The sequence below is a fragment of the Prionailurus bengalensis genome, chromosome D4, assembly GCF_016509475.1.
Source record: "Prionailurus bengalensis isolate Pbe53 chromosome D4, Fcat_Pben_1.1_paternal_pri, whole genome shotgun sequence".
Classification (NCBI taxonomy): domain Eukaryota; kingdom Metazoa; phylum Chordata; class Mammalia; order Carnivora; family Felidae; genus Prionailurus; species Prionailurus bengalensis.
In genome coordinates, this window is record NC_057359.1 from 64647622 (window position 1) to 64660009 (window position 12388).

Below are 12388 nucleotides of genomic sequence, written 5' to 3' on the forward strand. Positions count from 1 at the left end.
AAAATTACATGAAAAACTGAAACAAGAATTTTATAAGATGTAAAACCAACTGGTTATTTTTAAACCATCAGTTGTAGTCTGTCAGTAATAATGAGTGAAAGAAAACACAAATCTTAGACTATTAGAAAACATAAAATACAAGTTAAAGTGATTGCTTTTGTTTTCCCCTTTAACTCCCAGTGCTCTTGGCCTCTTTATGATGTCACCTCTCAACATCATTAATTTGAACTTACAGTGCTTACTTAAGTCCTGGCAAATCATAGGTGGTGGAAATGTCTGTACCAAGATTGTAAGTCCTCTTGTCAAATTTTATATTTTAAAATAACTGAAATGCTCTAGTTAGCTTTATATTTATTCTCTTTAGTATAAAGAGATGTCCATTATTATTCATTATAAACGAGAGTATGTGTTTAGCACATACATTCTCAAGCAACATCATAGGCTGTTTTGATCCAAGACTTAACTAATTCATTCATTTCAGTGAAATATATGCATAGTTTTGGATAAATCTTTTTGAATGTGATCCTTACTTCATTTTTTTTTATCATACTGTATTTTGTAACATACAGAATAAAATGTTTCATGGTTCTCATTCAGGGAACTTTCACCTCTTGGAGCCTATTTGGAAATCTCTGGGAATGTTTTTTTTGTTTTGTTTTTGTTTTCTGTTTTGTTTTAAACTTTATTTTTGAGAGAGAGAGTGGCACTGAGAGAGGAAGAGAGAGACTCCCAAGCAGGCTCCTCACTGTCAGCACAGAGCTCGATGTGGGGCTCAAACTCATGAACCGTGAGATCGTGACTGGAGCAGAAATCAAGAGTCAGACACTCAACCGATTGAGCCACCCAGGCGCCCCTTGTTTTTTTTGTTTGTTTGTTTGTTTGTTTTTTTAATGTCACAGTGACTGAGGAGTCTACTGACTTTTAGAGAGCATGTATCAAGGATGCTAAACCTTTGGTAATAAGTGGGGCATCCCAACAGAAAGAAGATTAAATACTAACTGTATTCTCCTTGAGAAATACTGGGTAGGCAAAAATACTTTGCAATGAAAAGCAGATTATGCAGACAAGGGAAGTTTGACGACAGTAGCTTCCTTATGCTTAATTTATGTTGTGTTATAATGAGGTAGGGAAAGAAGACCTTCAATTATGAAAGCCTTTTAACTATGTAGACTTGGAACAAAGGTGAAAGTATGAACTATGAAATAGAAAGAATGTAACTGGTTTTTATTTTGGACAGTACTTTTGAAGAAAAATAAAATACAACTCTTGAAAATAAACAAAATGGGCTTTAAAAGTCCCTAGTGCCTACTCCCTTATAATGCAATCATAAAGGACTACCATCAGTAAAAGGGTTCAACGTATGTGTAATAATTAAAGGGTGAGGGACTTGCTGATGATTACAAAGCAATCTGTACTTTGGCATGTAACATGACAGAATTACACTGTATAATAATTACTTTAAAATGTTGAAGCACAATAAAATATTGATGGCATTACTATTATCATGAGCACTGCATGACTTTCAGAGAACTTCACACAAAGAGTTAAAAACTTATTTTTGGTTCTATGACTATTTCTTTATGTTGTTTTCTGGTATAATCCTAAAACTCTCATGTATCATAGAAGGAACGTGTGGTTCAATTCATAATCAAATGGCCTCATTGTTAGCTAATGAAGCACACATACGAGTCCTTAATAACAAAATCTTATATTTCTTTGGGTTCAAATGGCAACTTTCAATTCAGTTACAAGAGAATTTGAGATACAGAAAATAATTTTGTGCTTTTTCCTCTGAATTCTATGACAGGACCTTAATTCTGGACTTACATTTCTGTGTCATGGCTATCAACTTACAGTTGATAGAAGAAATTTTCTCCTTTCAGTTCAGTTTTCCCCCTCCCCACTTATTCCTCTTTAATACCCTTGTTCATCAAAACCTCAACAGCACCATTCAAATGTTTCTCCTCTTCCTGCCTTTTCCTCCAACTCAGGTTGTATCAGTCAACCCAACCCTTCCATTTCTAATACTGAATAGACCTAAGGTTACTGAAGGAAGTAAGAGAGGTTTTTACAAAGAATGGGGCTATCTAAAACGTGAACTTCTTAAACTTCCAGTATTAACTTTTGGATCCCATATTGACTACCTTTTTTTTCATCCCTCGAGTTGCATTAATAAGGTCCTCTCCTACCATCTTGCCTAGGAATTCACCTTGATATAGAACAAGGTATAAGAATCTTAACACTATTGACTTATTGAAGGATAACTACTTATTGGAGGATTGGGCAGGGGGCAGGGAGGTACTCTGCAGTGTAAGTAGCTAGCAGCATCCCTGGTCTCTACCCACTAGATGCCACTATCAGCACTGTGTGTACATCCCCCCCCCCGCCCAAACCAAAAGATACACACAATTGTGATAAAAATATCTCAGACGTTGCAAATGTCCACTGCAGGCAAGGCATTAATAGTAAACCCAGGTTGAGAAACACTACTCTAGAAAATGTTAAAAAAAAGACAGCGAATTTCACCATACTACACCTAGAGTCATCTTTCACCAAGACAATAACCATGTGACAGTTGAGTTTTGCCTTAAAAAAGAGACCTCTAGAGCAAATACAAGAGTGACTCAGACCCAGTCTGTCCCTGGAAAACTTTCTGCCAAGTACTTTATGGCTTTATTTGTCATATATCTGATGCAGAATACAAAAATCCAAAGTCAGCCAGCAGGATATGTTATGAAACTCACATATAATGATTGTCTGTAGCCATTTCAAATCAAAATAAAGTAGGTATAACATTATTGAGAGCCCTTATTCTTTGACTTTATTATACATTTCAAAGATATACCAGAGATACAGTTAAAGGTAAGAGTAAGGGCAGGTTTATTGTATACAAAGATTAAAGATTTTAAGACTAAGAAAAAAAAGTCCTACAAATACAGTTACACGTTTACTCCTTTAAAAGGAAAAAAACAACTTATTTCCAGTGGTAATATAAAAATAGATTTTTGTCATAAAAAATAAAGATCCCCATGTCTCCTACTTTGGGATCTCAATTTTTTATTTAGGAAAACCCAAACCCAGTTTCCCTTTCTAACTCATGAATGCATGACATTCCACAATGCTAACAATGGGCACCTTCTTTACTTAAAGCTCACACATATGTGTAATCTAACACAAAATGAAGAATCAGACCTATAAATACAGAGAACAAAGTGATGGTTGTCAGAGGGGAGGAGGATTGTGGGGATGGGCAAAATGCATGAAGGAGAAGGGGACATACAGGTTTCAAGTAATGGAAGAAATAAGTCATAGAATAAAAGGCACAGCATATGGAATACAGTCAATGACACTGTAATAGTGTTGTATGGTGACAGATGGCAGCTACACTTGCTGTGAGCAAAGCATAACATATAAACTCGTCCAATCACTATGCTACACACCTGAAATTAGTGTAACACTGTGTGCCAACTATACTCAAATAAAAAAAATTAAAAGGAATCTTGAGATTAAGGGAAAAAAAAAAGCTCAGAGACACTGAGACTGATTTTGAAATGATTAAATGTGTGCACTACACCTGAAGTGAAGGCAGGTTTTTGTGGCACCTGTTTTCCATTGCACCATGGTTAAGATGAAGTACTAGTTATTATGTTTCCATATATATATATATATATATATATATATATATATATAGCCAGAGATCTAAATTCAAAAACTAGGTATATCGAGACAGAACAACCTTTTTGACTTGTTGCATTCTTTATGAATTAACCAATTGTTTCAAAATAGAAAATATAAAAAAAATATGTTGACTCTGTGTGTGTGTGTGTGTGTGTGTGTGTGTGTGGTTTAATAAAAACTTTAAAAATGGAATCTAACTGCATCCTGGTCTAGAAAATTTCTTGATGTCCCAGAGAGGTAAAGGGAGAGATGCTATTACCAGCAGGACCAGATTTAGGCAAAAAAGTAGAAAAATGCTATATATTCCCAACAGGTTAAATTTATTGAATTGCTTATGGCATATGTAAATTTACATAGGAAGTGAGAACTAGAGTATTAAGATCATGGCTATTTTGGGGTCCTATAAAATCTTCCCAGTGAAAATGAAAGAGAATTTAACTGATTTGTCACTAACCCTAACCTAACCAACCTTAAGAAACATTAAGAATTTTCAACATCATTAAGTTACATTGTGTCACTTTCTAATCAACCACTCTGCCCCTCCCCCACAACAAGCTTTAAATTACCATAGAGAGCCTTGCCTATGCTTGAAATGCATACAAATTAGATCATACAGTATATACTTTTGTGTTTCTGGATTTTTTCTTTCAGTATAATTTCTTTTTGATTCATTCATGTTGCATATATCAACAGTACATTCCTTTACATTGCAGAGCAGTATTCCATTACATGAATATACCACACTTAGTTTTTCCATTCTGCTGATAGACATTTGAGTTACTTTAGTTTTGTGTTATTATGAATAAAGCTGCTATACACATTTTGTCCAAGTCTTTTTGTGAACTTCTCCTGGGTAAGGTACAGTGGAAATGCTGAATCATACATACAGCACACATATGTTTAACTTTACTTTACAAATATCAAGTGGTTTTCCAAAGTGACTGTACTATTTTACACCTACCACCAATGCTGAACATGTCAGATACTCTACACCTTTGCTGTTATGTCATTAGCCTTTAATTTTAGTTGTTTTGGTAGGTATAAAGTACAAAGGATGTCTGTGAATCAGAAAATATATATTATATATATGAATAAAAATATAGGTTTATACATATGCGTGTGTGTGTGTGTACACACGCACACACACACATATATATATATACACAATTTTTCTCAAAAATTCACACAGAGCCCAATAATCTCATAGACTGTGAGATCATGACCTGAGCCAAAGTTAGACACTTAACGAACTGAGCCACTGAAGCACCCCTTTTAATGTTTATTTTTGAGACAAAGAGCAAGCGACCAAGAGCAAGCATGAGCAGGGGAGGGGCAGACAGAAAGGGGGACAGAGGATCTCAAGCGGGCTATATGCTGACAGCAAAGAGCCTGATCCAAGACTTGAACTTGTAAACTATGAGATCATGACCTGAGCCAAAGTCGGACACTTAACTGACTGAGCTACCCAAACGCCCTTTAGTTTTCTTGAACATATTTCAATAAATTTACCTCTAAGTAGTTTTTTATGGTATTGAAAATTATACTGTGTTCTTAAATTTATATTTTTAAATTTTTCCAGTTATATTTAAAAATATGTAATTTAAAAAAATGTTATTTAAATCCAAATTAGTTAACATATAGTGTATTAACGGCTTCAGGAGAATAATTTAGTGACTCATCATTTACATGTAACACCCAGTGCTCATCCCAACAAGTCCCCTCCTTGATGCCCATCATCCATCTTGGTGTTCCCCCCACCCAACACCCCTCCAGCAACCTTCAGTTTGTTCTCTGTATTTAAGAGTCTCTTATGGTTTGCCTCTTTGTTTTTTTTCTTCTTATTTTTCCTTCCTTTCCCCATGTTCATCTGTTTTGTTTCTTAAATTCCATATGAGTGAAATCATATGGTATTTGACTTTCTCTGACTTTCTTTGCTTAGCATAATACATTCTAGCTCCATCCATGTTGTTACAAATGGCAAGATTTCATAACTTATGTAATTAGAGCCTATATCATACAATCTTATTACATTCACTTAACAGCTCTAAATAATTTTTTAAGTTTATTTTTATTTATTTATATTATTTAAAAAATTTCTTTAAATGTTTCTTCATTTTTGAAAGACAGAGGGTGAGCAGGGGAGGGGCAGAGAGAGAGACACAGAATCTGAAGCAGGCTCCAGGCTCTGAGCCTTCAGCACAAAGCCTGATGCAAGGCTCGAACCCAAGAACCATGAGGTCATGATCTGGGCCGAAGTCAGATGCTTAACCAACTGAGCCACCCACATGCCCCAATTTATTTATTTTGAGAGAGAGAAAGAGAGCACAAACAGGGGAAGGAGAGAGAGAGAGTGAGAGAGAGAGAGAGAGAGAGAGAGAGAGAGATAGAGAATCCCAAGCAAGCTCTGCCTTGTCAGCATCGAGCTCAACACAGGGCTTGAACTCAGGAACTGTGAAATCATGACCTGAGTGGAAACCAAGAATCAACCAAAAGTGGGATGTTTGACTGAGTAACCCAGGTGCCCCTCCCTAAATCATTCTTTTTGTAGATGTTACTGGATAGTCCACTCAAGCACGTCTTCTATGAACAAAGACAATTTTACTTCTTCCTTTCCAATCTTAATGTTTCATTGTCTTATGGAACAAAATAGTCTGGATTGCAAGGTTGATTAGAAAGAGTGAGCATCTTTGCCTTATTTCTGGTTTCTAGAGGAAAGATCGTCAACATCCACAACTGATTTTAGAAATGAGTATTGTCCGGAGACATTTTATCCATTTGAGGAAGGTGTCTTCTATTTCTATTTTTCTCAGAGTTTTAAATTATGAATTGATATAATTTTTTTCAAAAATTCTTTTGCGGGACGCCTGGGTGGCTCAATTGGTTAAGCATCCGAGTCACAGAGAACTCTCTCTCTCTCTCTGTGCCCCCACCCGGCTGTGCTCTCTCTCTCTGCCCCTATCCCACTTGTACTCTCTCTCTCAAAAGTAAATATTAAAAAAAAATCTTCTATATATCTTGAAATTATTAGATGAATTTTCTTATTTGTTATTTGGAGTGACTGCCTGGGTTGATTTATACATGTTAAACCAAACTTACATTCCAGAAAGTAAATTTCAATGACCATGATGTATTTGCCATTTTATATATTGTTCAGTAACTGGTTAACAAATTGCTAAGGAAGTTTTGTGTCTGTGTTAAATGCAAGATATTAGTCTATATACTCATTTCTCATAACTTCTCAAAACTTCTTTGAGAAGTTTTAGTGTCAGATTTATATTCGTGTCAAAAATGAGTTGAAACTTCTTTCCCCTACCTCTTGTTTCTCAAAACCTTGTGTAGAGTTAGTATTTTTCCTAAATTTTTTTAAAGATCCGAGTTTAGGTCTGTGCTTTCCTTTCTTGGAAGGTTTTTGATAATGGATTCAATTTACTTATTATGGAGCCCATCCACATATTTATTATTTAATCATGTGTTTTGCTAAATTAGTTTTACAAGGAACTCATCTATATCATTTAAGCTGCTGAACTTTTTGCCATAAAGTTATAAATAATATTTCCCATTATCCTTTAAAATCTACATAGTTAAAAAACTTGCATCAATCCTGATATTGGTAATTTGTATTTTCTCTTTATTTTATCAGTCTAAGAGTTAATCAATTTTAATAATTAAAAAAAACAAATTTTGGATTTTTTAATTTTCTTTAATTTTGTGTTCACTTTGTTTCTGGCTTATAGCTTTAATATTTACTCTAACTTTGAACTTAGTTTGACATTTTCCTAATTTTATTCATTTATTTTTCATACTTGCCTAATATTAAAGCAGAGATTTAAAACACTGTTTTAAACTTTTTTCTAATACCAGTCATTAAAATTATAAATTCTCCTTTGTGAACTGTAGTCCACAATTTTCGATACTATGTTTTTGTTGTTTCTTTTCGTAAATGTGCACTGTGATTTGATGATAGGTTATTTAGAAGAACGATTTTTTTTTTAAATTGTGTATTTTCTATATAGTGACTTTGATTTCTAATTCAATTACTTGTTGATTAAAGAAAAACTATAGAAATTATACAAGGAATAAATGGATCATGCCTATGTACATTTTAAATCACAAATATTGTTTCATGAATCTGAAATATTTCCTCTTTCAGAGTATTTAAAACAGAGATGTTCATAACCATAGCTGAACATCAAAATTTCTTCAGCAATATATTAACATACATTGGCTAGATCCAATCCTAGAGATTCAGATTGGCCAGATCCAGACTTAGAGATTCAGATACAACAGGACAAGTGATTTTAATGCATGTCCTCAGTTAAAAAGAAAAACCATCACCAGCAACAAAACCCAACTGTGTGGATGGAGCTACAGAGTATTATGTTAAGCAAAATGAGTCAGAGAAAAACGAATACCATATGATTTCACTCATATGTGAAATTAAGAAACAAATGAACAAAGGTTAAAGAAAAAGAGAGGTAAACCAAGAAACAGACTCTTAACTACAGAGAACAAACTGATGGTTACCAGGGGGAGATGGGTGGTGAAGTAGGTTAAATAGGTGATCGGAATTAAGGAGTGCAGTTGTTGTGATGAGCACTGAGTGATGTATGGAAGTGTGATAGCACTATATTGTAACCATGAAACTAATATTACACTGTATGTTAACTGGAATTTAAGTAAAAGCTTAAAAAAAAAAAACTAAACCAGATAACTTATTGGTTAATACATCCTAAATTTTATTCAATTAAAATCATTTAAATTTTTATAAAGTGACAAAAATGTGCCAAGTTTTGTGCTAGGAAATAGAGCCTAAATAAAAATATGAAGATACTTATTTTAATGTACTTCATTTTTCAATTTTTTTGAGTACAGTTGACATGCAATGTTACATTAATTTAAGGTGTACATTAGATTTCTCTATTCATTATGCTATGCTCATCCCAAGTGTAGCTACCATTTGTCACCATAAAACATTATTACTGTATCATTGCCTATATTCCCTATACTGTGCCTTTTATTCTCTTTTATTCTAGTGACTTAGTCATTCCACAACTGGAAGCCTCTATTCCCACTCCCCTTCACCCATTTCGCTTTCCCCCACAAACCATTAGTTTGTTCTGTTTATGGATCTGGTTCTGCTTTTTGTTTACTCACCATTTTTTTTTTAATTTTACTATGTACTTAATTCTTAATATTTATATAATATCAAAATAAGTAAGATCCTGTGTGTGTGTGTGTGTGTGTGTGTGTGTGTATGCATGTCTGTAAGCCCCAAACTCACACACGATCAACAATGGCTTTATTTTTGTAATGCAATGAGATGCTGTAAAATAACATTTTTTAGGGGTACCTGGGTGGCTCAGTGGGTTGGGCATCTGACTTGGGCTCAGGTCATGATCTCACTGTTTGTGACTTCGAGCCCCACATCAGTCTTTATGGTGACAGCTCAGACCCTGAAGACTGCTTTGGAGTCTGTATCTCTCTCTCTCTCTCTTCTCCCCTACTCCAATTCTGTCTCTCTCACTTTCAAAACTAAACAAACATTTAAAAAATGTCTAAAATAACCTTTTTATATGAAATATTAACGTATGCCTCCAATGCAAATATTAGATAATAAAATTCCCCTTTGTGGGAGCAAACATGCTCATATAGTACTGAAACAAATGGAAACTTTTAAATGAAAAATACTTTGCAAAATAGTTTTTATTTCTCAGATATTCCTGAAGAACAAAAATTAAAACAAATAAAAATCCGTATCGATACTTATGGTACACACTGACACACATACACATTCACACACATATAAGTATGTCATTGAATGGTTCAGATTTGCTTAAGTTCTGAGAATATTTTGAGGATCTGATTTTGCTTAAGTAATGCTTTTAAAGTGACATATTTGCTAAAATTCAATTGCAAGTGAATCTGGAGCATGAGACAGAGAAAAATAATTCAACTATGATGTCACAATTCTTTTTTAAAGTTTATATTTCAGATATGGCAATTTGGTAACTTTCTAAACTGTTTTTTATCTACTTTTAGTTCTGTTAAAGTTTGTGCAAAAGACACACATGTACTCATTTCTGTTTCTTCTAGAGTGAAGTAATCTTACATAACAGTAGAGATCTGAGAATGCAAAATATTTCTCTAGTTGGTGATGGCAAGTGCTTACACATAATAGTGATCATTAGAGTGATTATATATAAATTAATTAAAAACTTTCCCTCTTATTTTAATAGCCAAAAAATAAACTTTGGAACATATGATAATTACATTCCAGGTAAGAAAGAATTTAATATTTACTTTTGAAACATGATTAATTTTAGGATTATGATTATTTTAAGGATAAGTGATTATTATCCTCTATTCAAAGGGATAAAGCAAGAGCTCTTACAGAATATTATTAAAAATAAACCCTTTTACTTATAAGGCATCTTACTCATGGACTCAGCAAACACTTTCTAAGATATTTTGTTTTTAAATCAAAGTTTAAGCAAATAGGTTCAGCAACATAAAGGTGTTATGTTAGAAATCATACATGTTAGAAATAAAAAATCAGATAATCTCACAGTTGAAAAGTAGTCTAGAAACTGGATAAACAACTCACCAATATCCACAATGACTTGTACTACATTCCTGCTAGACTATATCCCCCTGATAATAGGCCAAAAACCCAACAATCTGATGTTGAAGGCCTTCATATATCAAATGATTTTCCCTCATATAGTGAGCTTAAATATCTCTTTCATTCTGTATATTTTCTCATCGATCCTGTTTTCAGGAGACTCATGGGAAAAGTATATTTTCTCTTACACAAAGTACTACTACTGCACGTGTTTAAATGCAGTGAAAATCTCTCACTAGTTTCATTTGTACCCTAAATGTCTCTAAACCATTCTCTTATAGTTTCCAGGTAACTTTACCCTCACAGTCACAATTCTATAGGTACTCTTAATTTGTTAGATTTTTTCATTAATATGCCACTTACATTTTTTTTCAAATTTTTATTTAAATTCTAGTTGATTAACATATAGTGTAATATTGGTTTCAGGAGTAGAATTAAGTGGTTCATCACTTATTTATAATACCCAGTGCTCGTCAAAACTAATGCCCTCCTTAATACCCATCACCCAATAACAACAATGCTGTTATTAAGTGCACAACATTTACTCTTGTAACTTGGAAAATTACTAACTAAATGAATCTTAAGCAGTAGCATTTAGATTCAATCATATATTTACGAAATATTTTATAACAAGTACTGTGCTAAGTACTTTGGAGGCTACAGAAGTAGTTACCATATTTTCTGATCTCAATAGAATTTATTCTAACCTAAAGAATCTATAGCAAGAATCCAGACCTGGAGAGACAGATTATAATATAAGAAAGCAGTAAAGATGTTTCTTTGCATTTATATCACAGACTATATTAGTTTTACAACGACTAGTTATCTGTAAAACTGATCAAAATAGAAAAATAAATTTTTACTTTCACGTACTGATAGCAGAGAATTCCAAATATTAATAAAATAAATGAAGCCATAATTCGTATCATTTGTTTATTTATGAAGTCTATTATCTTACTGCTGTTTTAGTTCTGATGAAATTCTACTTACACTAAAATGTTTGTTAAATATTTTCTTATTTTAGTCAGTGAATTAAGCAAAAAATCATGGAATCAGCAACACTTTGCCCTGGTATTTCCCAAACCACCACGGCCAGGAAAAAAAAAGAGATCAAAACCATCTCAACTACGAGACAATACAGCTCCTGTGAGTATTGAAAAGATCATATAATCTTACTAGTGATAAACTTGTGAAATCATGTATAGTTGTGTGTTTTACAGATCAGTGCTGACCAATGGGATTTCGGTGATGATGAAAATATTTATGTCTTTGCACTCCAATTTAGCTATTGAACATTCATTTTGAGAGGCTAGTCCAACTGAGGAATTGAATTTTACATCTCAATTCAATTCATTTCTCTTGAGGCTTATATACCATATTGGACAGCACAGTTAAAGGTAATTCAAACTCTACTACTTGACAAAAGTAGATATATTTTATTTTCATTTCACTGTATAAAAATTGGCCTCTTATTTCATATTATTTCTTTAGTAACACCACACTATAAAAATGTGTGTTCAAGAAGCACAAAAATCTGAGGATCCTAATACTAATACTGCAGTTAATAAGAACATTCAGAAAATGTTCCCTAGCTAGAGAAACTCCCTCATTAAAGTTGTGGGGTTATATTATACCCTGATGAAGTTTTAATACTTCTTCAATGTAGAATTCAGTATTCTGAATACTTGAAGATAAATATTTCTTAATGTGTGTGGAGTCATCATGGGATATGAAATGTTAAAAAAAAAACTTTCGCAAGATAAATGTATCAACTCTTGTTTGTTTTAGGGAGTGTTTCTAATCAGTAGTGATCCTAGCTTATTCTGTAATCTTACACTCTTTGCTTTTCCTTTCTTTCTTTATTCAATTTATTTTTCCATTATTTGTTATCATTACTTGCAAAGTTTGCTTTTTTTGCAATTAAGATTTTACAAATACTTGGTTAGGAGTTGAAAATAAAATGTACCATTCTGTACAAATTTACTTGCACTGAATGTTACAGATTTTATCATTGTAGTTTCCTATCTGAAAGATACCAATTTATACCTTGCCAAACAGTAGCAGTTTTAGGCTTGTACTTTTAACCAC

General features: G+C 33.2%; 1 protein-coding gene across 7 annotated transcripts in view; it reads left to right on the forward strand.

Moving 5' to 3' along the window:
* Positions 1-206: 206 nt before the first annotated feature.
* CYLC2 (cylicin 2) overlaps positions 207-12388 on the forward strand; it is a 43318-nt gene continuing 31136 nt past the window's right edge. For all 7 annotated transcript variants that reach the window (XM_043565573.1, XM_043565571.1, XM_043565576.1 and 4 more), the window contains exons 1-3: positions 207-289; positions 9915-9955; positions 11325-11446. In XM_043565573.1, the coding sequence (XP_043421508.1) occupies positions 273-289; positions 9915-9955; positions 11325-11446 (180 nt within the window). In that variant the 5' untranslated portion in view covers positions 207-272. The remainder of the gene's footprint in view (positions 290-9914; positions 9956-11324; positions 11447-12388) is intronic.